The 25,918-nt window shown below is 38.0% G+C and overlaps 1 protein-coding gene across 1 annotated transcript in view; it reads right to left on the reverse strand.

The window, feature by feature from the left end:
• Window positions 1-25,918, reverse strand: part of LOC149778474 (uncharacterized) — a 96,521-nt gene that overhangs the window by 13,275 nt on the left and 57,328 nt on the right. Inside the window, exons 18-22 of the mRNA XM_089939336.1 lie at window positions 22,313-22,513; window positions 18,512-18,706; window positions 10,223-14,965; window positions 2,880-3,029; window positions 1,978-2,169 (exon numbers count right to left, since the gene is read on the reverse strand). Of these exons, the coding sequence (XP_089795462.1) occupies window positions 1,978-2,169; window positions 2,880-3,029; window positions 10,223-14,965; window positions 18,512-18,706; window positions 22,313-22,513 (5,481 nt within the window). The remainder of the gene's footprint in view (window positions 1-1,977; window positions 2,170-2,879; window positions 3,030-10,222; window positions 14,966-18,511; window positions 18,707-22,312; window positions 22,514-25,918) is intronic.

Below are 25,918 nucleotides of genomic sequence, written 5' to 3' on the forward strand. Positions count from 1 at the left end.
AACAATTTTTCAGTCATATCGCTATGATGTCTGCAGTGTGGCAGTTTATAGTGATGTCTAGCACTGGGGCATCATGCCACAGACATGTAGCATGATGTCCCACTCAGTCACATTATCCTGACACCAGGCTGACCAGTCCTAACACTAACCTCTTAATGCTGAGCGCCTAGCGAGGCAGCTGTTAGTACCATTTTTATAAGTCTTTGGTATGACTTGGCCGGGGGTTCGAACCCACAACCTCCCGTTTATGAGGAGGATGCTCTAACCACTGTCTGTAAATGTTTACAGTAAAAGTGAAAACTAGCATGCATGTGGTTGTCATTGATACAGGAACTATATGCTGCAATTGATTTGTATATTTCACATTTTTGCTTAAGAAGACTGTAGGATCTTAATTTTTTTTTAAAGTACTTATTAATGATTTTCACAATGAATGTGACATCAGTATCAAAAAGAAGTTGAAGAGAACTGTATATAATGCACATTATACAATAGGTTCATTTATTGATTATGCTGGTAATCTTTTTTTTAAATAATTTCCAGTATTTACCTTTAAGGAATGCCAGACCATTTTCCCATGCTACTGATTGACATAGCCATGATCGTGCCCGCTTAATATGAAAGAAAAACATGCTGAATGGAATACTGACTCCTCACTGGCTAACTGAAAATAAGTTATAAACAAATGCAGGACGTCATTTTCTTTTAACCAATGAGAGGACAGTATTCCATTTAGCGTGATTTCAAATGCATATTAAGTGGGCGCGATCATGGCCATGTTGATCAGTAGCGAGGGAAAATGGTCTGGCATTCCTTAAATGTATGATAGTAAGCCAAACTTTGGATACGCATACAAAGTTGATTGTTGAGCTAAACATCAGTACCATATTTATTATCCTACACGAAATGTAGCTTGACATAACAGCGTTTATTCTTAAATAGGTCATGCAAGAAACTAGAGAAGTGTCCTCCCTTGTAGTTATTATATAGTACATGCATGACAAGTAAATTGTAAGCAATGATATGAGCCCCTGTAATCTTTATCAGATGATTATACATATTTCCTAGTTCGCATGAAGATTATGTAATAGATATAACGCCGAATCAAGTTTAGGTAATATTAAAATAATCACAATGCCTTGAAAACTGTACTAATACTATAGGACTTTATTTTCAAAAAAGGCTGACACCATTTGCAATAAGTTTATGCTTTTATTCAAAGACTGAACAAATTTATGCACTGACTTGATGAGACCTTGTTGATCTTCTCTTGAAAATTGCAAAGTTATCCCCCTGTTTAAACATGAACAAGTAATTTAAGCTCAACAATGTGGGCTCTTGTCAAGTCAGCATGTAAGTTTTCTAAATTAATGAAATATACAGGACTTTTCAAATCAATTTCTATTGTCCATATATATGATCCCAATAAAGATCACTGATTGCTGAAATGGTGTTTGATTATCAATCACTCATGATGCATTGGGTTTTCCATGGGTGGTCTTCATGATTGGCTGTTCAAATGTCAATCAGTAATGTCAATCATTCGCTAGGCTGTGTAGATGCCACTGGCGTGCATGCCAAGGAGCGGTGGTGATTCATACGTAATTTATTGCTCCATCATGGAGTGTTATCATGGATTAAGTCCCCCCACCATAATGAATAGGGTTCCAAAAATACATGTGAGCTGTACTGTATCTGACAAAACTGAATATGTGTGTAGAATCTTAACATTGATGCCGCACCAGTTGCAACATTTAAACAGATGCCACCTGATCAGTACTTATTAATTCTTTAAAGAATTTCTTTAAGATGTAGATATTAAATGTTCCTTACCCCAAGTGTTAACTTTATAATGTGCTCATTAAGAAATATTGCAGTGTCAAGATAAAATAACGATTGTGTGGTACATAGTTCTGAATGAAACTTGTGCAGTCCCCTCTATGTCTTACTGTTGGTGAGACAATAACCTATAGGTACCTGAACTTTTGTGGCAGCTTGATGCATTTTGATGACTCTTCTGTGGGTCAGCCATTTTCTGGTAGCTAACTGTATAACTCTGGCAGCCTGGTTCCTCCTGTGCAACCAGCGACGAATAGCTAACTGGATTCTGTGAATTCTGCTCAGGGTCTGAAGGTAATGCAACCTAACTAACTTAGCTTGCATCCAGCGCTTAAAATAAAGACAAGAAATCCTGTAAACAACTTCCTAGACACAAATTTATGGTCTTTCTGTTTTTTCTTCAAGGATTTTGGCTTTGAAAACATGCATTTTTAAAATTATTTTTTGAAACTGATATATCTGTATGTATCTCATTTTAGTTTATTTAATAAAAATGAAGACTTTACTCTATTTAACTGCATAGGTTGGTATGAAGAAAAGCATTTTGTTTGAATTTTCACAAAAAGCCCTTGAAAAGTATATACCACTGTATCACTCATGTCTGTCTGAGCATTTTGCACCAACAATGTCATGTATCTGTTCTTTCTTTTTCCCCCCAGTAACAGATGATATATACTCCACATATACTTTTACTTATATATATATAATTTGTACATTTTCTTTGCAACCTTTTGTGCCAACAACACCATGACTGATAAATAATGTTATCTGATAAACTCATGCCTTTTACTAAATGCATCAAACCCTGTTTCTGAAAAACATATGGCTTAAACAAAGGTGACTGATTTGGCTGTACAAGTAATGACCTTGTATGTGATTGGATTGGGCAGTGATCCAATGGAATTTCTGTTAAGTGCCAATCGACAAATGTCATCAGTGGTCAAATGGAATAAGCTCTAGTCCTATATATATCTGTCTTTTGACATTAATATACACTTAGTGAAAACACTTATGGCCAGAAGTGCAGTGTAGTGGAGTACCTGTATGACAAGGACATTGTGTAGCTTCTCTCTGGCAAGTTTTAGCACCTGATATTTTCTCCAGAATCTCTGCACTTTAATGACTGATAAGTGGAATCTGGCTGCTCTTGCAATATTATCTAATGCAGCCTTTCTTTCCAATCTTTCTTGCTGTGGAAGAAAAGAGAACCATACATGATACAATATATGCACATAATGTCAAGTTATTCTGCAAAAAAAATCATTTTCTTCATGCAGTCTGGTCACCTTAACCTTTAACCTACTGACCCAAACACTCACAGGTGCTTGTCTTGACTAAAATGTGAACCATTCTTCAAAGTGTGACCTTGTTTTGTGCTATAAGATTTTTCTTCAAGTCTCCCTGACTATGATCTTTGACTCTTCAAACCCCAAACACAATAACTGTCTTCTATGTGTAAAATGCAAGCTGTCAAGAAAGTTTAGTTATATCACGTGACCCATTTTCCTTCCTGAAGTCCGTCAGAAAACGATCTTTGATTACCAATATCCATAGGTGTCTTTCTTCTCTTAAACGCAATCCATTTACAAAGTTTGGTTAAGGTCTCTCGCAAACAAGTCAAGACTTTGTATGCAAACAGTTTTCCTTACTTCCCTAACATTTGAACCCAAAAATCAATAGGTTTCTTCCTTACCCTAAATGCAGACTAGATACATACCAAGTTTGCTAATGACAGATGGGGGTGAGTCATTGTCTAGAAATGAAATTGGGAACAGATTGATGGACATATGGATAGATGGATACACAATGAACTACACCTTATGGAAGGTATACAAAACAAGAGCTATGCTAAGCCATAGAGCTCTAATCATTCTTAAAATATGGTCATAAAGATATTGTGGTATTATTCATAGTCACAAAACTTTTTAAGAGTTATTTTGTCCCGTCAGTCCTGGCTTGTTGCTTGTTGGATGCCATTTACAAAATAAGCAATGGCTTGATCATGCAGGAATTTTGCATCACAAAATACATGCAGCTTAAAACTCCTGAGGTACTCTGGTTAAGTTAGTCTCGTTCCATGATCAATTCCACCATCCAAACTTGATCCAAACACGGACAAGCCAGTATTCAGATTTTACATTTCCATAATTTGTGCTGTTATTCCGTAAGTCTGTATTTTCAGGGTCATTTCCATAAGTTTTTCTGCAAAATTGTTGGATTGGCAGGTCAGCAGAAGTTGCCAACAGTGGCCTCAAGCTCCTTAGAGAGGAATGTTTGTTGTGTACCATGATTAAAGCTGTTTACTATACATTATATTATTGCAATGTAGGCTTTTTGCTTGGATTCTGGTGCTAAGCCCTTGTTTCTGCCTGATCATAAGGTTAGCACCATTGCTACCAAAGTACAGGTTTAATCATGTTTATGACATAACTGGGTTTGTCTGCCTTATCCAATTAGATTGAAGGATCATCGAAATCCCTTCAATTCCTACTGATAAATCCTACATATAATAAATCACATTTCTGACAAGAGCTGGTGGTCCTTGAAGGTGAAATTTCTGAATGATGTATACAAAAACCCAAAACATACAGATTGCATTACACAATGGATCAACGAAAATGTACCAAATATGAACTTTAAGTGATTTTCAGAGCAAGTGATTAATTTTGTGCCAAGGTTATGAAAAATACACCTTAGAGGGAACACTGTACAAGTCTACATCACGTTTAACGCTAAAAAGAACATCAGAAGATGCAATTTAATTCCTCAACTGTAAGACACCTAGTTTTAACAATAGGTGAGTAGTTTGGCTTGCAATCAATAATGGACCAGTCTTATGTCATGACCTGTGTAATTTACCTTGGTTAATGTAACAGATATTCAAAAATATGGCCATGAAGACAAATATGGAAAATTGCCCTTATTGAAACGACCATAAACACAGACATGACTAAAAATTTATTAAGCTAAACTATCTCAAAAAAATGATGGTTAAGATCCTTTATCAATGAATTTGAAGCATGGCAGCATGATGCAGTGAGATGGATTCAGACAATGGCTGGCCTGAGGTTTGAGCATATGATGACTGTTGACTGCTCTCTCAGACAGATCTAAGTATGCTATTAAAAACAATATGGGCTTGGCAATGTAAAATTTTAACTGGTCACTAAAACTGTTAAGTAGGTCACCCTATGGCTAGCAAACTTTCATAAGTACTTAGAGTGCTGTATTTCTGAACAAGTTATTTTGTTTTTGTTGAACATTTTAATTATTTCAATTTAATGTTCAATAATAAATTTTTTTTAATGTTATGAAATATTCTGTTTATTTTGCTATAGCTTTAGAAATATTTAAAGGCTAATTTGGTGAATAATCAATTATTATTGATCAGTATATAAAGTTGACCAAAAATGTAATTGTTAAACATGTATGTGTAACCCTAAACTTTTCTAGCAATATAAAACTGAATGAATACTGCAGATATTGTATTTAAGACTGGTGAACAAAATTTACAATGAATCCTTCTTTAGATCCATTTAAAACAAGATATCTAACAAATTTCATAATTCCTCCAGGTTATCTAAGATTCTACCATATAATACAGGTTTTAATGTTCCATTTCTTTTAGTACAAGCAAACTCAGTTCATTTGGTATCTTCTTCACCTTCTACTGATAACGCAAGTTTCTTAGTATCCTACTGTACAGTGGTATTGCCACAGTCATGCGTTGGGGTCATTAATTGGCAGAGAAAGTGATGCACATTTCCTTTATTATATGAGGTATGAAATGACTGCTGTCAGGGTCTCTGCAGAGCCCAAGCAATCTCATAGATCTTTGCCACCAAGTAATGCTAAAAATACTGAACTGAGTGTCAGCGATTTATTGGGAGTTTGTTAATATAGGCTGGCATGTGCCCATTGTAGTGCGTATGTTAGAAAGAAGGCCAGCTAATAACATCTACAGACAGCAAGTACTATCATTCACTGACAATTCAGCTTTGAAAGCAACTGATTTAATATAGATTATTTTATATGCTATCAATTACTGATTGGAGGAGGGAATAAAGTTCTTTGGACTGGAGACTAGTGCCAGGTAAAGATGGCACAGAATTTGATGTCATAAAATAAGCATTACAATTCAATTTTCCAGATAATGTAATATTGAATTGGCCATGTTAATTACTGGTAATTTTGAAATTAGCGACAATTTGAAATTAGGGGCAATTTTGAAATTAGGAGCAATATATTTCCATATGAATGGAGATGGTTCTTCACATGTGGTGTATAAAAATGTAACTTTCTGGGGGTTCACGAAAAAGATCTTGGTCATACAATAATATTCTCAACATCATTGAAAACATGGAAATAATGTTGTTATTGTAAGACAGAGAGACACCAAGGAACTAATCTTTGCTTTAGTATAGTGAAACATTAAGATGAATGTTTAAAAATTAATCATTATGTGGCTGGTGATGCCAAAATACTCCATTATACATTTTCATGAAAGATTATGAAACATTTAATAAGGCTCTCCATATTACTAATCATCAACTTGAAAGATTTCAGTTGGCAGTGTTTTTTAGTCTTGCTTTGCAGTTTTATTGAGATAATATTCTTAATTTGGGTAATTCAAAATTTCACATCATTTCTTACATCGCTGAAAAGATTTTTCTTTCCTGTTCGACACTTTTGGAATCATCAGTCTCATTACAATACAAATAATTCATGATCATGGTAATTATTTTCCATTAATTTTTCAGATCAGTCATTACCATTTGTTTTCTTTTATAAAGAAGTGTGGTGTCAAACCCACTTGCACTCACTCCATGGCCACATGTTACATTGCAGTTAACTACTCACACCATGGCCTGCAGAACAGTGGAGTACATGTTACATTGCAGTTAACTACTCACACCATGGCCTGCAGAACAGTGGAGTATATGTTACATCGCAGTTAACTACTCACTCCATGGCCGGCAGAACAGTGGAGTATATGTTACATCGCAGTTAACTATTCACTCCATGGCCTGCAGAACAGTGGAATATGTTTCATTGTGGTTTACTACTCACTCCATAGCCTGCAGAACAGTGGAGTACATATCACATCGCAGTAAACTACTCACTCCATGGCCGGCAGAACAGTGGAGTATATGTTACATCGCAGTTAACTACTCACTCCATGGCTGGCAGAACAGTGGAGTATATGTTTCATTGCAGCTTACTACTCACTCCATGGCCTGCAGAACAGTGGAGTATATGTTTCATCACAGTTAACTACTCACTCCATGGCCTGCAGAACAGTGGAGAATATGTTTCATTGCAGTTAACTAATCACTCCATGGCCGACAGAACAGTGGAGTATATGTTTCATTGCAGTTTACTACTCACTCCATGGCCGGCAGAACAGTGGAGTATATGTTACATCGCAGTTAACTACTCACTCCATGGCTGTCAGAACAGTGGAGTATATGTTACATCGCAGTTAACTACTCACTCCATGGCTGTCAGAACAGTGGAGTATATGTTACATCGCAGTTAACTACTCACTCCATGGCCTGCAGAACAGTGGAGTATATGTTTCATCACAGTTAACTACTCACTCCATGGCCTGCAGAACAGTGGAGTGTATGTTACATCGCAGTCAACTACTCACTCCATGGTTTGCAGAACAGTGGAGTATATGTTATATTGCAGTTAACTACTCACTCCATGGCCGGCAGAACAGTGGAGTATATGTTACATCGCAGTTAACTACTCACTCCATGGCCGGCAGAACAGTGGAGTATATGTTACATCGCAGTTAACTACTCACTCCATGGCCGGCAGAACAGTGGAGTATATCTTTCATCGCAGTTAACTACTCACTCCATGGCCGGCAGAACAGTGGAGTATATGTTACATCGCAGTTAACTATTCACTCCATGGCCTGCAGAACAGTGGAATATGTTTCAATGTGGTTTACTACTCACTCCATAGCCTGCAGAACAGTGGAGCACATGTCACATCGCAGTAAACTACTCACTCCATGGCCGGCAGAACAGTGGAGTATATGTTACATCGCAGTTAACTACTCACTCCATGGCCGGCAGAACAGTGGAGTATATGTTTCATTGCAGCTTACTACTCACTCCATGGCCTGCAGAACAGTGGAGTATATGTTTCATCACAGTTAACTACTCACTCCATGGCCTGCAGAACAGTGGAGAATATGTTTCATTGCAGTTAACTAATCACTCCATGGCCAACAGAACAGTGGAGTATATGTTTCATTGCAGTTTACTACTCACTCCATGGCCGGCAGAACAGTGGAGTATATGTTACATCGCAGTTAACTACTCACTCCATGGCCGGCAGAACAGTGGAGTATATGTTACATCGCAGTTAACTACTCACTCCATGGCCGGCAGAACAGTGGAGTATATGTTACATCGCAGTTAACTACCCACTCCATGGCTTGCAGAACAGTGGAGTATATGTTATATTGTAGTTAACTACTCACTCCATGGCCTGCAGAACAGTGGAGTATATGTTACATCGCAGTTAACTACTCACTCCATGGCCGGCAGAACAGTGGAGTATATGTTACATCGCAGTTAACTACTCACTCCATGGCTTGCAGAACAGTGGAGTATATGTTTCATTGCAGTTTACTACTCACTCCATGGCCTGCAGAACAGTGGAGTATATGTTTCATCACAGTTAATTACTCACTCCATGGCCTGCAGAACAGTGGAGTATATGTTACATCGCAGTTAACTACTCACTCCATGGCCGGCAGAACAGTGGAGTATATGTTACATCGCAGTTAACTACTCACTCCATGGCTTGCAGAACAGTGGAGTATATGTTATATTGCAGTTAACTACTCATTCCATGGCCTGCAGAACAATCTAACAGCAAAAAGTATGTATTGTGTGTTAGCGTTATTTAAACCAGAAATCTAATGAGTATGTAATAACAGACATGAATGAAAAGGGTATTAAATCAAACAGGAACAAAAGGCAGGAAAAACTTAAATTTTTGAAAATTAGTTGCAATACTAGAACTCATTCTGCATTAATTGAAAGCAAATTACTTTGTAAATCATATTCATTCACCAATTTAAACTATTTTTACTATTTGCCATGTTCACAGAGTAAAATTTCTATGCACATAACGTTGTCTAAATAGATGCTACTGTGGTGAGAAAGTAGACATACTTAATTTTGATCAGACAATCAAAAAAAGCACGTGCTTTGTATGAAATAAGACTGTTCTAAACTAAACACTGCTTGATGTAGACAATGTCAGCTATTTTTCCAGTTGTTGCCAATATTTAGTAAGAATCGAAGATGTAACACCAAAACAAATTAATAAAATTCTGAAAACTGTGTTGGAAATTCTGCTAGTGCAATCTTTTTACAACTTTAAAAATGAACTAGGTCAACACATACTTTTCTTGCAAGGTCAAGCATGGTCAGAAACTTATGAGACTGGCATAAAATGTATCCAATTTTGGAACATAACACTTAGGACACAAATATTACAGCTGAATATGGTGAGGAATATTTCATAATATTTTCATTATTTCATTCTGAAGATCCCTGCATAATTTCAAACCGAACATGAGTGTCATGACAGTATTTGATCATAACATCCCCACTGTAGACACGATATAACATAAGAATGACATTTTTCTTGAAAGTTTCAGTTTTTACATTTTTTTTCTTCTACCGATCAACTAAATATGTCTCAGTGTCATCTCTATTGTTGACAGCAAATGGTATAAGCATCTGCTTCAAGTTTTTTTGGTACTATTTCAGGAAATATTACCCATTATGGGATTTGCTCAGCCCTGCACTAATGCATCACAATTCTGAAGTCAAAACCATGATAAGTGGTTCAAAAGAGCCCACTTCTGATTAGATATTGTATTCACTGAGCTGCACAAAGGTACATAGCCCAAAAAACTGACCTAACTCTAAAACTTGAGTAACTAAAGCAAAATGTTTTGAATTCACTATACTTTTGTGGGGTGTGTGTGTGGCAATTTGGATTTAGTGGTTGATATATTATATTAAAAAAGAAAAACCATAATCCTTCTGTGGAAACAAAAGGACCCCTACCCCATCCACCAATCTAAGCATCAATATAAATGAATAACTAAACAGTATGTTGTGCATAACAAACTGACCAATCTGTAAAATGTAATTGCAATAAGAGACCTACTGTAAATGGAAGGACGCATTCTTCGGGTTCCTAAGCACATGGAAGACTTATTAAATCTTGTCTTAATTTTCTTACTTGTAATAAGAGAAGCATATGTAGGTCACAGTGACCCATTGTTAGTAGAAGGCAATTTTCTTACTATTCACATGCATATGGAAGACATTGCTAATCTTACCACAATTTTCTTTCTTGCCAAGTAGCCCCTATATGCAGACTGAATGCATGCAGCTGCTTTGCATTTTCTTCTCATTCTCTCCAACTTTTGTTTTGCCATGTTCTGTCTCACACGTCCCTGAATCTGAATGATAATCTGTCTTGTCTTGAGATAATTATGTCTAATCACCACTGATCTCCACCAAGCTTGGATAACCATGGCAGCCCTCATTCTTACACGTTGTCTGCGACACAAAAACCCTCTGTAACAAGCTTGTATCATCGTAGCAGCTTTTCTGCGTCTTGTTATTTCACGCCTTATCCCTTGTACTTGTAAGAAAATTCTGATACTTCTCTGCAAGCACCGAACTGCTTCTAATCTTTGCACTCTAAGTTTTATTGCTTGTACTCTCCTGCAGAAAGACTGAATAACTACCACGGCTGATCTAATTCTCTGGTATTTTTGCCTCTCACGGTGCATTCTGTACATGGCTTGTATTGTCACTGCAGCTCTGACCCTGTTCAAGAATCTCCTTGTCTGCAATGCCCGGAAATGAGACTGTATCACAAGACATGCCTGTTTCACCCTCTGAAACTGTACCCTCTGAATTTTCTGTGCTTGCCAAGCTCTGTAGTGTGACTGAATCAAGCAAACTGCGAGTTTTGCTTTCAAATATTTTTGCCTCTGTATGACACCTCTTATTCTGGATTGTAAATGAATAATGCTTTGATAAGTTTTCTGATATCTCTGCCTCTCCTTGTAGGTTCTATATGTAGTTTGGATCAACCTTATTTTGCCCAAAGTTGCTAAGTATTCTAGATGACATTTTCTAGCAACAAGTGTAGCTCGCCACATTCTCTGTATAAATATGATGGCATGTTTTCGGCCCAAGAATTCTTTGCGGGCCAGATGAGCCTTGTAAAATGACTGTAATAGAATGATCTTTGTGACCTTCTTCTTGTACTCTCTTCTTGCAAGCATCATTCGAAGAGCCGACTGTATCTTAATGGCAGAGTGTATCCTATTTACAAACTTCCTTGCTTGTCTCCCTCTAAAATTTGATTGGAGGGTTAATGCTGCTTTCCGGAGTTTCAAGTATTCTGTCCTTGCCCTTTTAGCGATCATATTTGACCTCCATTGATGCTGCATTGCAATCACCACCTCTTTCATCTGTTTATATTTTCTCCTTTGAAAGAATCCTCTGACCAAAGCTTGAGCCAGTATCACACATTTTCTTGTGTAACAGTACTGCTTTCTTGTCAGATAACACTTATATACAGATTGAATTGTAATGGCAGCTCTTTTCTGGGCAAGATACTGTTCCTGTTTATGGCACGCCAAGAGTTTTGCTCTGAACCTATGCTGGCAGACAATGACAGCCGCTTTCAGCTTCATGTAGCGCAATTGCTGAAGATGTCCTCTGACACAAGCCTGGACCCGAATGACTGCATTCCTGTAAATGAGGTAACTACAACGGAGCAGGTGACATCGATATACTGCCTGAATTTTTATTGCAGCAGCTCTCTGGACAAGATAGTCTTTTTGCAAAGATTGTGATAACTTTGCATTTCGATACCAAGACTGTATTTTCAAAGCAGCTGCTTTGATTTTCCTAAACTTTTGCTGGATTCTGTATCTGCGATACTGAGCTTGTATCAGGTTGGCTGCAAAGTTGCAATGTCTGATGTACTTTCGCACCCTGCAACCTCTACACCATGCCTGGATGGTCAGAGATGCCTCTATTTGGGCAAGATATTCCATGCGTACCCTTCTCCCCTCCAACCTGGCCATGTAGTACCTCTGTATCACTATAACAGCCCTTCTCATTCTCTTGTACCTTCTTCTTGCCAAACACATTTGTAAAAATGCCTGAATCTGAATAGCTGCCTTCAAGGATTTCTGGAAATTTTTTCTTGTTTGATAACTACGGTAAGCAGCCTGTATGAGTACTGCAGCTCTATTGGTCATCACAAACCTCCTTGCTACCAATCCACGATAAGCCGCTTGTATTAGATTCACTGCTTTCCTCTTTAAAATGAATTCTTTCCTAGCATCAATCATCTTTTGTCTTGCTCGATATTTATTTTGAATAGTAACAACAGCTTTCTTCATTTGTTTGTAAGTTCTATGTGCAGCAAGACATCTCCAATGTGCCTGTATAATCACTGCAGCTCTTTGTTTTACAACAAATTTAGATCGAGCACAATACATTCTCCATGCTGCTTGGAGTCTAATTGTAGCCCTCTGGATCTGTTTGTACTGAGCATACGCCTTTTTCATTGTGAGCCATTCCCTATAACGCTTCTGTATGGTCACTGCAGATGCCCTCATTTTTCTGCACTCCTTTCTCTGCTTGTAGCTGCGATATGCTGACTGTATCACTACTGAAGCTGCTTCCTGGTTTTGATACCTTCTTTGTGCAGTAACCATTCTCCAAAATGCCTGTAGTTTAATGGCAGCCTTTCTGAGTGAGTTGTACTTCTGAACAGCTGATCTAGTCCGCAGATATCCTTTGTAACACTGCTGTATCTTTAAAGCTGCTGACTGTTGTAAGGAAAATTGCTTCCTTTGACAGAATCCTCTAAAATAGGACTGTATCAAAATAGCAGCTTGCTTCTTTTGATTGAAGAGTCTTCTTTCCACGTGCATTCTCCAGAATGCCTGGAGTTTAATGGCAGCATTTCTGAGTGTGTTATACCTCTCAACTGCTGATTTAGTCTCCTGATATCCTCTGAAATATCGTTGTATCTTTACAGCTGCTGACTTTTGTGAACTGAATTGCTGCCTTTGACGGAGCCCTCTGAAATGTGACTGTATCAAAATGGCAGCTTGCTTCTGGTGCCTGAAACCTGTTCTCTGCATGTGCATTCTCCAGAATGCCTGGAGTTTAATGGCAGCATTTCTGAGTGTGTTATACCTCTCAACTGCTGATTTAGTCTCCTGATATCCTCTGAAATATTGCTGTATCTTTACCGCTGCTGACTTTTGTGAACAGAATTGCTGCCTTTGACGGAGCCCTCTGAAATGTGACTGTATCAAAATGGCAGCTTGCTTCTGGTACCTGAAACCTGTTCTCTGCATGTGCATTCTCCAGAATGCCTGGAGTTTAATGGCAGCATTTCTGAGTGTGTTATACCTCTCAACTGCTGATTTAGTCTCCTGATATCCTCTAAAATACCGCTGTATCTTTAAAGCTGCTAATTTTTGTGAGCTGAATTGCTGCCTTTGACGGAGCCCTCTGAAATATGACTGTATCGAAATGGCAGCTTGCTTCTGGTGCCTGAAACCTGTTCTCTGCATGTGCATTCTCCAGAATGCCTGTAGTTTAATGGCAGCATTTCTGAGTGTGTTATACCTCTCAACCGCTGATTTAGTCTCCTGATATCCTCTAAAATATCGCTGTATTGTTAAAGCTGCTGATTTCTGTGAACAGAACTGCTGCCTTTGGCGGAGTCCTCTGAAATGTGACTGTATCAAAATGGCAGCTTGCTTCTGGTGCCTGAAACCTGTTCTCTGCATGTGCATTCTCCAGAATGCCTGGAGTTTAATGGCAGCATTTCTGAGTGTGTTATACCTCTCAACTGCTGATTTAGTCTCCTGATATCCTCTAAAATATCGCTGTATCGTTAAAGCTGCTGATTTTTGTGAACAGAATTGCTGCCTTTGGCAGAGTCCTCTGAAATGTGACTGTATCAAAATGGCAGCTTGCTTCTGGTGCCTGAAACCTGTTCTCTGCATGTGCATTCTCCAGAATGCCTGGAGTTTAATGGCAGCATTTCTAAGCTTCTGATATCTCTTCATAGCCTCTTTAGTTTGTAAATACCAATGGAAATACCTCTGAATAAGAACTGCTGATGATTTCATTTTCTGGAACTTTCTTTTCTCTATGTATCCTCTACACACTGACTGGAGAACTATTGTGGCCTTTCTTCGCTCAACATACTTTCTTCTTGTTACAGCCATTCTATATACAGACTGTATCACAATAGCAGCTTTACATTGTCTTTCCATTTTTGTGAACCAATATTCTCTCCAGCACTTCTGTATTCTTAAGCATGCTATTCTCATTTTCAGAAACTCATCCCTTTGTCTTTTCCTCAGAATGTGGGCCCTGTAAGCCTGCTGTATGACCCTGATAGATTTTAATGCAATCCTGTACTTTATTTGGGCCTGGAATTTACGGATGGCTGCCTGAATTCTGATGGTTGCTGCCTTCAAAAGAAGATACTGTCTTCTCTCTTTGATAGATCTGAAATATGTCTGCAAGATTAAAGCTGTAGCTTTAAGTTTCCTGTAGCTGAATCTTTGTTCCCTCATGACTCTCACTGAATGATACCATCGCTGTATGCATATGGTAGCTGATAGAAGAGACTGGTATGCATGTCTTCTCTTATATCCTCGAAAGTGTTTTTGAATCATAACTGTAGCCCCTCTAAGTCTCTTGTAACCAGTCTGAGCAGCAAATCGCCGCCATGCTGACTGAATTTTTATGGCTGCTCTGATCCTAGCCACAGTTTGCCTGGTTGCATGACCTCGTAATAATGCTTGTAGGTTTACCGTGGCATTGCGAAGAACCTGGTAATCGCACTGAACCTGTTGGGCTAGCTTTCTGGATCTGTAATATTGCTGAATTGTCTTCGCTGCAACGTGCTGTTTTGAAATCTGGCGGCGCACAAGAAAACCTCGGATGACTGCTTGGAGGTGGATTGCTGAATGTCTCAAATTCTGAAATTTTTTCTTCTGCACTGCAGTTTGAAGAGCATGCTGGAATATAAGAAAAAATGGTGTAATGTGATGCATTTACAATGGATCAACATTTATATTTACAATGTCAAGTTCATTTACATTAAAAGACCATTATTTAAAAGGCGGAAATTTAACCAACTCATCCATCAACCATTATTCCATATACCTGTTTACCTGCTTCCAGGTTAATCAAATTGTGAATATGATTAGTTTATACTTCTGATCGTGTGTCCTTAGCTCTTGATCTTAACACAAGAAACAGGTCTAGCAGTAATATGAACACTTATAATTTGGAAGTTGAAACCACATACTAGTATGTTGTAATGTGCAACAAAAACCATGCCACCACTCTTATTAAAAATCTTTTTTCTTTTGTATTTCATTAAAGACTATCTCTTACAGATGGCTGGAATGTCCCTATTTTGTTTTTTTATTATGTATTTGTTCATTTGCCACAATCATTCCCATCACATGCATTCTTTCAAAGTCACTTATATGCTTTTATTCATTACCACAAGACTGTTTGACACCTAAATAATGGAGAGCTGACTAGCTATGAAATAGATAAACTATGATGCAGGAAAATCCTGATGGCCATCAAATTCAAAATTTGGTCTGTTATGATAGTAATTGATAGTACACATATATCACAGAATTTGGTCTGTTATGAGAGAAATGCCACAGACAGCAAACAGATATCTCGCAAGAAAATTGCTGTTTCAACATTCTCATTGGAAAAGTAATAGGAAAACTGACACAAAAGTTGTGAGTAGACACAAAAATGGTACAAGGTATGCAGACAATAAATATGAGAGATCCAGTATTCAGTCACTGCAGACAATAAAGATTAGGGATCCAATATTCACACTCACTGCAGACAATAAATGAGGAATTTAACATTCACACTCACTGCAGACAATAAATATGAGGGATCCTCTATTCACACTCAATGTAAAAAATAAATGAGTGATCCAGTATTCAGTCACAGCAGACAATAAATATTAGGGATCCAATATTCGCACTCACTGCAGACAATAAATGATGAATTCAACATTCACACTCACTGCAGACAATAAATATGTGGGATCCAGTATTCACACTTACTGCAGACAATAAATGAGGGACCCTGTATTCACACTCACTGCAGACAATAAATGAGGGACCCTGTATTCACACTCACTGCAGATAATAAATGAGGGATACAGTATTCACTACAGACAATAAATATGAGGGATCCATTATTCATGCTCACTGCAGACAATAAATGAGGTATCCAATATTCACACTCACTTCATATAATAAATGAGGGATCTCATATTCACACTCACTGTAGACAATAAATGAGGGATACAGTATTCACACTCACTGCACACAATAAATGAGGGATTCAGTATTTACACTCACTACAGACAATAAATGAGGGATCTAGTATTTACAGTCACTGCATACAATAAATAAGGGACCTAGCATTCACTCACAGCAGTTAAAAAATATGAGTTACATGGTTCCCACATTTTTCTAAATATAAATTTCCACGTCTTTTCCAGGATGAAATTAATTTTTTCAAGGTTAACATATTACCAATACTGAATGGATTTAAAGAACATTTTGGATTATAAAACATGCCTTTTCCAAATCTGAAGATGTTTCTCTTTCAAGACTCTCCAAAACATTTGTCAGAAAAGATGATCATGTACAAAACCGTAAAATGAGTCACATGAAACAAATCTAACTATATTCCTATAAACTGGTATTTAAAGAAATTTCAGTGTACAGAATACAAATTCTAACTCTACTTTGCTGAGACCTATATTATGTTGCTACATAATGAGCATAAATTATTTTGTTTCCTTTCAAACCTTTAATTCTAAAGAATTCTAGAGTAATATATGTGCATGTTACACAAAGTAAACATTTCCTATCACAGTATGAAAAAAACTAATAAATGCAAAGTACTAGAATCTTATCTTGTAACGAAAAAAGTTTAACCCTGAATTTAAGTGTGCCAATAAAATCTCAAACAAGATTTTTCAACCAACAAACTCCCTGAGATGATTTGGTTAAAAAATTCTATCATTTAACCCTTTAGTTATGACTGCTGCATCTAAGCGTCACCTGTAAATAGCTTCTGAACCCCACTGATGCATATATGCAGTGTCGATAAACCTAGGTTACTACCCCAGTGTCGCTTATGTGCGTATGGTTCAGCAATACTCGAAACCCTAGTGTCGCATCTATGCGGCCGTGACTGCTATGTTAACTAAACGTTGACTGGTTGAAAGTAAAGAAGTTTACATATTTTTGATTATCATAACCAATGAGAGTACTGTTTACTCAACATTTTGATACAAGTGTGAAAGCTGAGAGGTTAAATTTAGACACATTGTCGGGGCTTTTCAAGTCTTCCAAGCCTGAGAGTTTGGGACAATAATCCTGGGGTGCAAAATGGTATACTCAGGCCATGTTAAAAGAACATATCTTTTCTTCCTCTACTGTCTGGGTTGATGGGTGGGAGAAGATAATGAACTGCATGAGAGGAGGTGCCATCACAGCCTATTTTGCATCAAACTCCTGAGAGTCCATGAGAACTGACAGGATGTCATCATCCTGCTTTTGCTATAAGGAGGCAGGACATTTCAACGCCATGTATATCTGGTGTCGGGGATACCTTTGGGTTAACTTCTCATGCAAAGCAGGAGGGCTGTCCCTAGTGAAAGACTCAGCCGGAGGGTGAGAACATCTCGACATTCTTGAAGTATGTAGGGGAAGGAGACCTGCATCTCTCCTTTGTTTCTGACTCCACTTTGAGAGACGGTAATGTTGGACTAACAAACTTTCATGTCCGTGACAGTGTAAATAGAAAGGACATACTGCTTAATTCAAGTGCATGTCCCCACGCCCCATAAGGATTAGTGGGATGAAAGGGAAGGTAAATACTAATCAAAATACCCTTTCCTCATCTAGCACACATATGATGACTCCCAGTCCCCAAGATGCAGGATTTGTGATGCTGACATGATCTGACGGCAAAATAATCTGGAGTGTTTGAACAGAACCAGTACCAAAAAAACGAGGGAGAAGGAAACATTCAAATATCAGTCTCTCTTTCTGTCTGTGTTGTTGTTGTTGTTATTGTAGGGTTTAATGCCATTTTTCAGCACACAATAGGCTATACAGCTTTCTCACATACCCACATTGGCCGAATCCGAGACTCGAACCCATGCAGACAGAGGTGAGATGGCAGTGATCCATAATGGAGCGCTTTAGACCACTCAGCCGCTCGAGGACCCCTTTCTGCCTGTGTCATTCTGTTAAAGTTCTTTTGAAATCAAAATCCTCACTAGATGTTTCCTCTAGTTATTCAGTATAAGCATTATTCTGTTGATAGTTTCTGAGGTTAATTTATTCATTTTCTGTGTATGAGGATTGTTCTGTAATGAGAATCCCCTTTCAGTCTGCAGTCTGAAGGGGCATATACATAAATAGCTTCGCCAGCCTGAAAAAGTTGGGAAACTGTTCTTTATTGTTGTTGTGTGCTAAAGTGTTTTCAGTATCATACAGTACCTGGATGATGCAAGCAGCTCTCTGCTGTTGGGCAATCATTTTGGCCTGCAGTAGCCGATTTGATGTCTTTCTAGCAACATGTCCACGCCAATATCTCTGTAATACAAGTGCTGCCCATAACTGCTGTTCTTCTCTCTGCTTAGAAAGAAACTTCCTCACAGCTTTTTGAATTTTAATTGCTGCAGCTGACTTGACCTAAGAAACAGAACACAAATATGTCAAAAGTGAGACCCTAGGCAGACATGAATCGTAGAAGTGAACAAGGATATCAAAGATGGAAGATACCTATAGAAAGATCCAAATCTAAATTTTTGCAAAAAGGCAACATATTTTAAAGAGTAGTTTGGTAAGTTGTATTTTCAACCCTGGCAAAAAGAAAACAAGATCAATGTGCATGGACTTACCAAAAGATGCTTCACTTCATAGTTTGCCGAGTTATGTGGTTGTGGAAAGCAATATGAATAGTATCATATAGAAATCTCAAAAAAATAGATTTGATTTTTTTAAAAATGGGTACACCTTTTTTTTGTTTCAAGCTTTCATTCAAATTATGAACGAACAATTAACACTAGATGTAACAAGAAACTTCAGACTTCAGTAAGATACAGAATGCTCTAATGCTCCAATCATTTCATAACGAAAATAATGTTATCAAAAATTAAAGCAAGAATCACACTAAAACTTTTCAAACAAGGTGACTTTAATCTGTCCTGGACAAGCAAACTGACTCAATTGTAAATGTAGACCAAGAGTTACAATATGTGTCTCTGATCACTACAATGTTATAAAAAGTTTAAATCCTGCACAAAAATATTGCCTCAAAGACATCATGTAGAAATGTATTTGTAGGCGGGCAGGTGAAGAAAACCAGTTTTATCGACTTCATACTACTTAAATGTCCCTAATATAATTCTTCTCTTTCTCTTATTGGATGTAACAGTGGTCACAATTTCATTAAGGACTAACAAAACATCATACATCTTTTGGTGAAATGGCTCCCCCCCCCCATGTTGATCGAGTTATCATTCAGCAGGAGTAGCAATAACAAGATGGCTGCCATGTCAGTCATATTTGATGTCGGATCAGTATAATGTTTATTTAGGACAAATAAGACATCAGAAGAAATCTGGTCATACATCATGCCCATATGACTGAAGAAGTAGCAACAATAAGTTATTCAAGATGGCTGCCATCCTGAATCTCAGATTTGCACCTTTCGATTTAGGACCAATCAGACATTATAAGAAATAAGAAGTCTTTTGGAGAAATTCCTAAGCAAATATGACCATCCATCTTTGAGAAGTAGCTGTAACAATAGCTTTAAAATAGTCCAACTGGCATCAGCTTTATTTAGGACCAACAACACATGATTAAGAACCTTTTGGTGAAAGCCCAGGTCCAAAAATGAGACGAATTCATTTGTTACAAACAATAAAGATATAAATAACATTAAATAGAACACTGGCTGTAAACAAAGTACCACTGATGTATTTTTCATGCACGACAAAAATGCATCAATGCAAATGCTGTGGTTTCACAAATTTTCATGGATTTCATTGCACTGAACCATGAATTTAAAGACCCAATTAAAAAGATAGCCACATGTGTTGCAGAAGTCCTCTCCCACCCTTTTTCTTCTTGATAACATTCCAAGCATTCTAGAATGCTAATTTATAAATCTACTTTATTACCGAACTCTGGCAATAAAATATTAGCTTTTACAGCATTTGTTTTATTTCAACTCTTAAGGAAAGAAAAGAATCATAAAGTATTTTATATTGTTTCAACATAAATGTATGAATATAGTATCAGGTCATTCCATTCATGGCATTAAATTGATCTTGTTAGATCAGTAAGAATAGAGAGAAATGTGAAAATGCTAAGTCAAACACTAATGTTACTGAAAATGAAACAAAGAATAATAAATAATACCACTATATGAAAATAAGTTTTAATAGTTAATATTCAAGTCTATCCTTCATTCAAGTGAAATTGATATTAAAAATCCCCATGAAAGCAAATCTCTTTTTTATCCACAGATGTTTAATACAGAGACAGTAAAATATCACATCTATTGCAGGATGCACAATTACTAACGAAATACTATGTATATATCACTACGTATATATATATATATACACTAATTACAGCACAGGACTGAAGCTCACACTCCAATGATTTTCAGGCAAAACCACCGAATCAACATTGTATCTTCATTTTACACACAAATGTTTGTCAGATAAATAATCCTGATATTGCTGAATGAAAAAAATCTAGCTTTCTTAAAGCGATGAATACTAAGGTCTAAACTTCCACATTTTTGTGAATTAAAATTAAAAGCCTCTTTTATCCATTCAGATGAATTAAACTGACTGATGAGGTTTTAAGGTTCCTTGAATACTCTACAATGATGACATCTTCCCGGTAATTAATGTCCTCTCGTTTAGCATAGCAGTTTAGGAAGTGTGATTTTAATCCTACTTTGTAGTCTTACTTTATTGTTAAGTCTAGTGGTTGATGATGGTCTGAACACTAACATTGGAGTAATTCCATTGTCTTTCAATCTAGTTAGCATCTTTACTCTGATAGGCTTAGGACATGTCAAGGGTCATGTGATCATGTGTTTGGTTCAGATGTGGAATAGTGAAAACAATGGACACTATGTTGAATTTTACCACTCTTCAGCCACTATGTAAACACCACAATCAGTCAAGAGTAACAATGGTGCAAATCTCAGGACAGTAGCTTAAGTTAGAGATCATACACATGCACTTTCATAACAGACTGGCTTAGTGATGTTGGCTGTATCATCTGCCTTTGAAGTTAAACCCTTCAGTGAAAACAGTGTGATTGGTCTTGACAGGTGTTTGAATCTGTACATGCAAGTGGAATTATTTTAACTATTCAAACAACCAGTTTGCTGTTGGCATCATATGGTTCTTCTATATTCTTATTTTGGGTATTTATACAGATTTATTCACAAAATTAAATACCTGTAAATATGCAAATATTGACATGCAAATCCTCAAGTTTAAGTACCCACAAAACTATATTTTTAAAATAACAGAAAAGCCCACAAATATTGAGACCCATAAAGAAAACAAACGGAAACAATAGCATCTGCTCTTCAGTTAGAAACACAAGAAAGCCTACTCTTCAGCTAGGAAAACAAGAAAGTCCACTCAAGTAACAGCAGGATGAACCAAAATATGCATCAATTTCTTTATACAAATAACATCTGACTTAAATGAGAAAAAGTAACTATTACTGTTATGCATTTAAAAACTGAATCACTGTATTCTAAAAAAAAATCTACAAGGCAAAACCTCAAATATAAATTTAGAAAAACTTCAATGACACTGAATAAGTTCAGTCTCACAGTCCATAACAAACACTGATTACAAAGGATATTTTACAAGTTAAATATTAGTAGTGGTTTAAGCGGAGTGGGCAAAATATGCCATGTGGCCTAGTCTTATCAGTTCATTTACATCATGATGTGTGGCTTTAAAAATCACCTATCCAGATCATGTCCTGGAGAAAGTTGATCATGTCTGATTAAAGCCAAACACCTCACTCATTTCTGTACCTCAAATTTTAAATTTTCTCAAATTGGAATCTCCAGTTAGTAATATTGGTGCATGTCAAAATAAACCACCACTTTTAGTCTTATTTTCCCATGTGCAACCTAGTGATTAGGGTAAGGATAAGTTACAGTAAATGGAAATCAATATCCTGATAAATCATTATATTTTACAACACATAATCAATGCTGAGATTTTCTATCAATGACAGTTCTACCTTGAACTCTTTCTGAGCCTGGTGAAGTCGGTATTTCCTCCATGCCATTTGTATGACCCTGGCAGCTCGGGACTCGTGTCGAATGTCAAGAAGACGAGCACAAAGATACAATAAATATGTCACCACTACCTTCTCATCTGGGATTGTGTTGGACATATCTGCACTTCGCAACATTAAGGGAATTCCTCCCAACTCCTTCACCTGTTGAAAGACAGATACTTCACTACAAGAGTTTCATGCAACACAGCATCCTACAAATGTACCCTACTATGATGTTTACATGGACTTTAAAACAGAAATGTGTCCATGGAACATAAATGCACCTCCATAGTCACCCCAAAAAAACAAAACAACTTAACCAGACAGATGGATGGATGGACAAGGTTAACGTTAACGATTCTTCAACACTGCAGTAGGTCCTTAAATAATTCCCTAACATTTTGGTTACCACCCTGCTGGAAAAAGCACTACCTTTATCTTGCTAGTTCAAGCATCTATCAGGGCCTAGTACTGAGCACACAAAGCAAATATGACACAGCAGTAAACATAACACACAAATTGATACTCTCCTTGTGATATTGTGTAATCAGAACTCTTGGGGACATAATGATATCTGGAGTCTCTGATATTGTGATATCGTGACACTCCCTGTTATGTGATATCAGGATTTTGATATCGTGGGTACTCCTTGTGAAATTATAGTACCATGACTCTCCCTGCAACATTATGCCAAAGAGAACTACATTTTCCAATATTATTTTCACAATTTTTTTTAAAAGTGTATTAAACTGGAGATACCAGATTTGTGCTTGAGGATTTGATAGTCAATTTCCATCTTAAATGTTTATTGCAGGGGAGGTAAAATGTAGCTTCTTGGGGTGTGTGCTAATTATAATGACGCAATACTTGCCTAATAACTAACCTCCTGTACTGCAACAGAGGGTCTCCCCTCTATGGTAATCTCCTGGACTCATCTACCTGGACTGCTAAACCATGACCATTGGGGTTATAGGGGGGCTACCAGGATAAACCAAGACATGGAGATTCTGACTTGATGGGGAATCTGATGAATTCTTTGAAAGGTGGGAAGGCAAATGCATATAGATAACTCCACCTTACACTCAAAGCATCCACTGCCCAGACCCTCTGATCTGGAACTGGAAAAAAAAAAAGGGGGGAGCTTGTCCTTCAGTCTCATAGTAAACAAGCCTATCAAAGGTCTCTACCACATTCGGAAAAGTGACTGCTACCAAATGGTGCAGATACCATTCTGTGAGAACCTACATGACTTCCTCTGGACACACTGTTTGCCAGCCTCTTGCCTAGAATATGATAGACTCGGAAAGTGATTCCATGGATGCCCATCAAAGAAGGTTTCAATCTTCCACACAAAGAGAAGGAACATGTGCATCTCTGAGGTACCCTACTACTGATGCATTGTGTGAGGCAACCATAAAGCTATATGACACACCTTTGTAAGGCGAGAAACAGTGACCCACATTTCCAAATTTTTTATATGAAGAATTAGTTCTTCTATGATCAAATTCCTCTGGTTCCAGGTGAGCACCACATCCTCAATCTGATGCATCAGTGACTTGCAGAGAATTAAGTTAGGCTCTGTTAGGGTGTGCGATTGGGAATCCTGTCAGAAACTGGTCCTAATTTAGCCACCAATGCAGGTGGTGGTGACAACTCGATCACTAGGGGCATCTTTGGAAGAGGTTCCAGACTTTCACATAAAAAGACGGAGCATGTGTACCTCCATGATGCTGGATATGAAGTCCTGAGAAGGGAAAAGAACTGACTTCTGTAGTATGGAGATAAGACCCAGAGGAGTCATCACCGGCCAAGACTGGGTCAGGTCCTTTAAGAGAGTATCTCTCAGAATGTTGTGCATCAAACAGTGATCAAAATACTTGAGAATGCAAGTTCCTAAAGACCTAAAGTGGGCTGCTATTATCCTCTCCATTCTAGTCGAGGTTCTGCGGGTGGAGGCAAGGCTGAATGGAATACCCCACAACTGAAATATTTCTGGCACAGATAAACTTGGAAATATTCCATGTGAGGCATGAAGATGGGGTGTGTGAAGGTACACATACTGCAGATCAATGGAGACCACCCAGTTGTGGGACCCTCAGGTGTTCCTGACTGAGGCAGCAATCTCTATCTTGAAGTGTGCTTCTCTATTACGTTTGTTTCAGGTGCAAAGATTGATGACGGGTCTAAACATTCCACCTTTCTCCCCTACCATAAACATTCAGAAATAGACACCCAGAGTTTGGTCATTTTCCGCCCTTTCAACTGCTCCCTTCTGCACAAGGGTGTGTATTTCTTAACTCAGATTTACCTGTCAAGGCTGGTGAAAGAAAAGGAGAATCTATGAAAGAAGGGTATTCTGGCAAACAAGGCTGGTATCCCTCCTTTAAAGTGGAACAGATCTACAGTGTCCATAATGCCCAATTAAACCTCTGAAAAGATGTTTGAAACAGCATGATACTGAGGGTGAGGCTGCAACTTTCTAGGGTTGACTATCTCCCTCCTTAGGAAAGATGGAGGAGCCCAAAGACTTCCTCCATTGGCGTATCTGACTGCCTCGTCCAGTGAAAGACAGTGGGAAGGAGTTTTTGAACTTGGGCTGCTCGTGTGTCTGTCCAGGCTAGCTTTGAAGAATGTGTGACAAGATCCCAGCAGTTAGTTAGGATCTGCACGCCTATAAGCTAGTTTCAACAGGCCCAGTGATGCAGCCAGGTACAGTTGTTGGAGGTCTCTCAAATCCTGTGATACTATGGAGGTGTTGAGACCTCTAAAGACCATATCCACCTCAAGTAGTGCCGCCCCCAAAAGATTCTTGCTGTAGCTCAGCAAGACCTTAAACATCTTCAAGGTGGCATCTCTACTGAGGTAGAAGGTTCCACAGAGAGCACATGCCTTAATATTTGTGCAACAGCCTCCAGTAAGAGCTAAAGTGCCCCCAGAGACAATTCATCCTTCCAAAGACTAAAGGAGGGAGCTGAAGAGAGATTATAATGGGAGGTGACCGCCACTATTATTTGAGACTTAAGCTCTATAAGCTCTAAGTTGTTGTTGTTGTTGTTGTGGGGTTTAACACCATTTTTCAGCACGATAGGCTATACATGGCGGCCAGTATTAATGGTGGAGGAAGAACCCGGAAAACCCTGGAAAGAACCACCGACCCACGAGAAGCTACTGGCAAGCTTTCTACAATACCCACATTGGCTGAATCTTAGACTCGAACCGCCGCAGACAGAGGTGAGATGGCAGTGATCCGTAACGAAGAGCGCTTTAGACCACTCGGCCACTCGGGGCCCCTATAAGCTCTAAGGATGTGATTGGAAGATGAGCTCAGGTCCCAGCCAATAATCCTACTTCGGATGCACTGAAGTCTTAGAAGGGGAGTGGGGAGCAGAACCACACTTATGCTGCTTGGAAATGACATCAACTGCAGAACTCATCTAAGACATGCATCTTTCATTTTTAAATAATTAGCAGGATTTGCAAGCATCTTCTTTGTATTACATCTGCATAATATGGAACAGACAGGGTTATTTTATCAATTAAGTATTCTTACTTTTCGAATATTTTATT

Source organism: Sinohyriopsis cumingii, chromosome 17 (assembly GCF_028554795.1).
Source record: "Sinohyriopsis cumingii isolate HCF-2022 chromosome 17, ASM2855479v2, whole genome shotgun sequence".
Lineage (NCBI taxonomy): Eukaryota > Metazoa > Mollusca > Bivalvia > Unionida > Unionidae > Sinohyriopsis > Sinohyriopsis cumingii.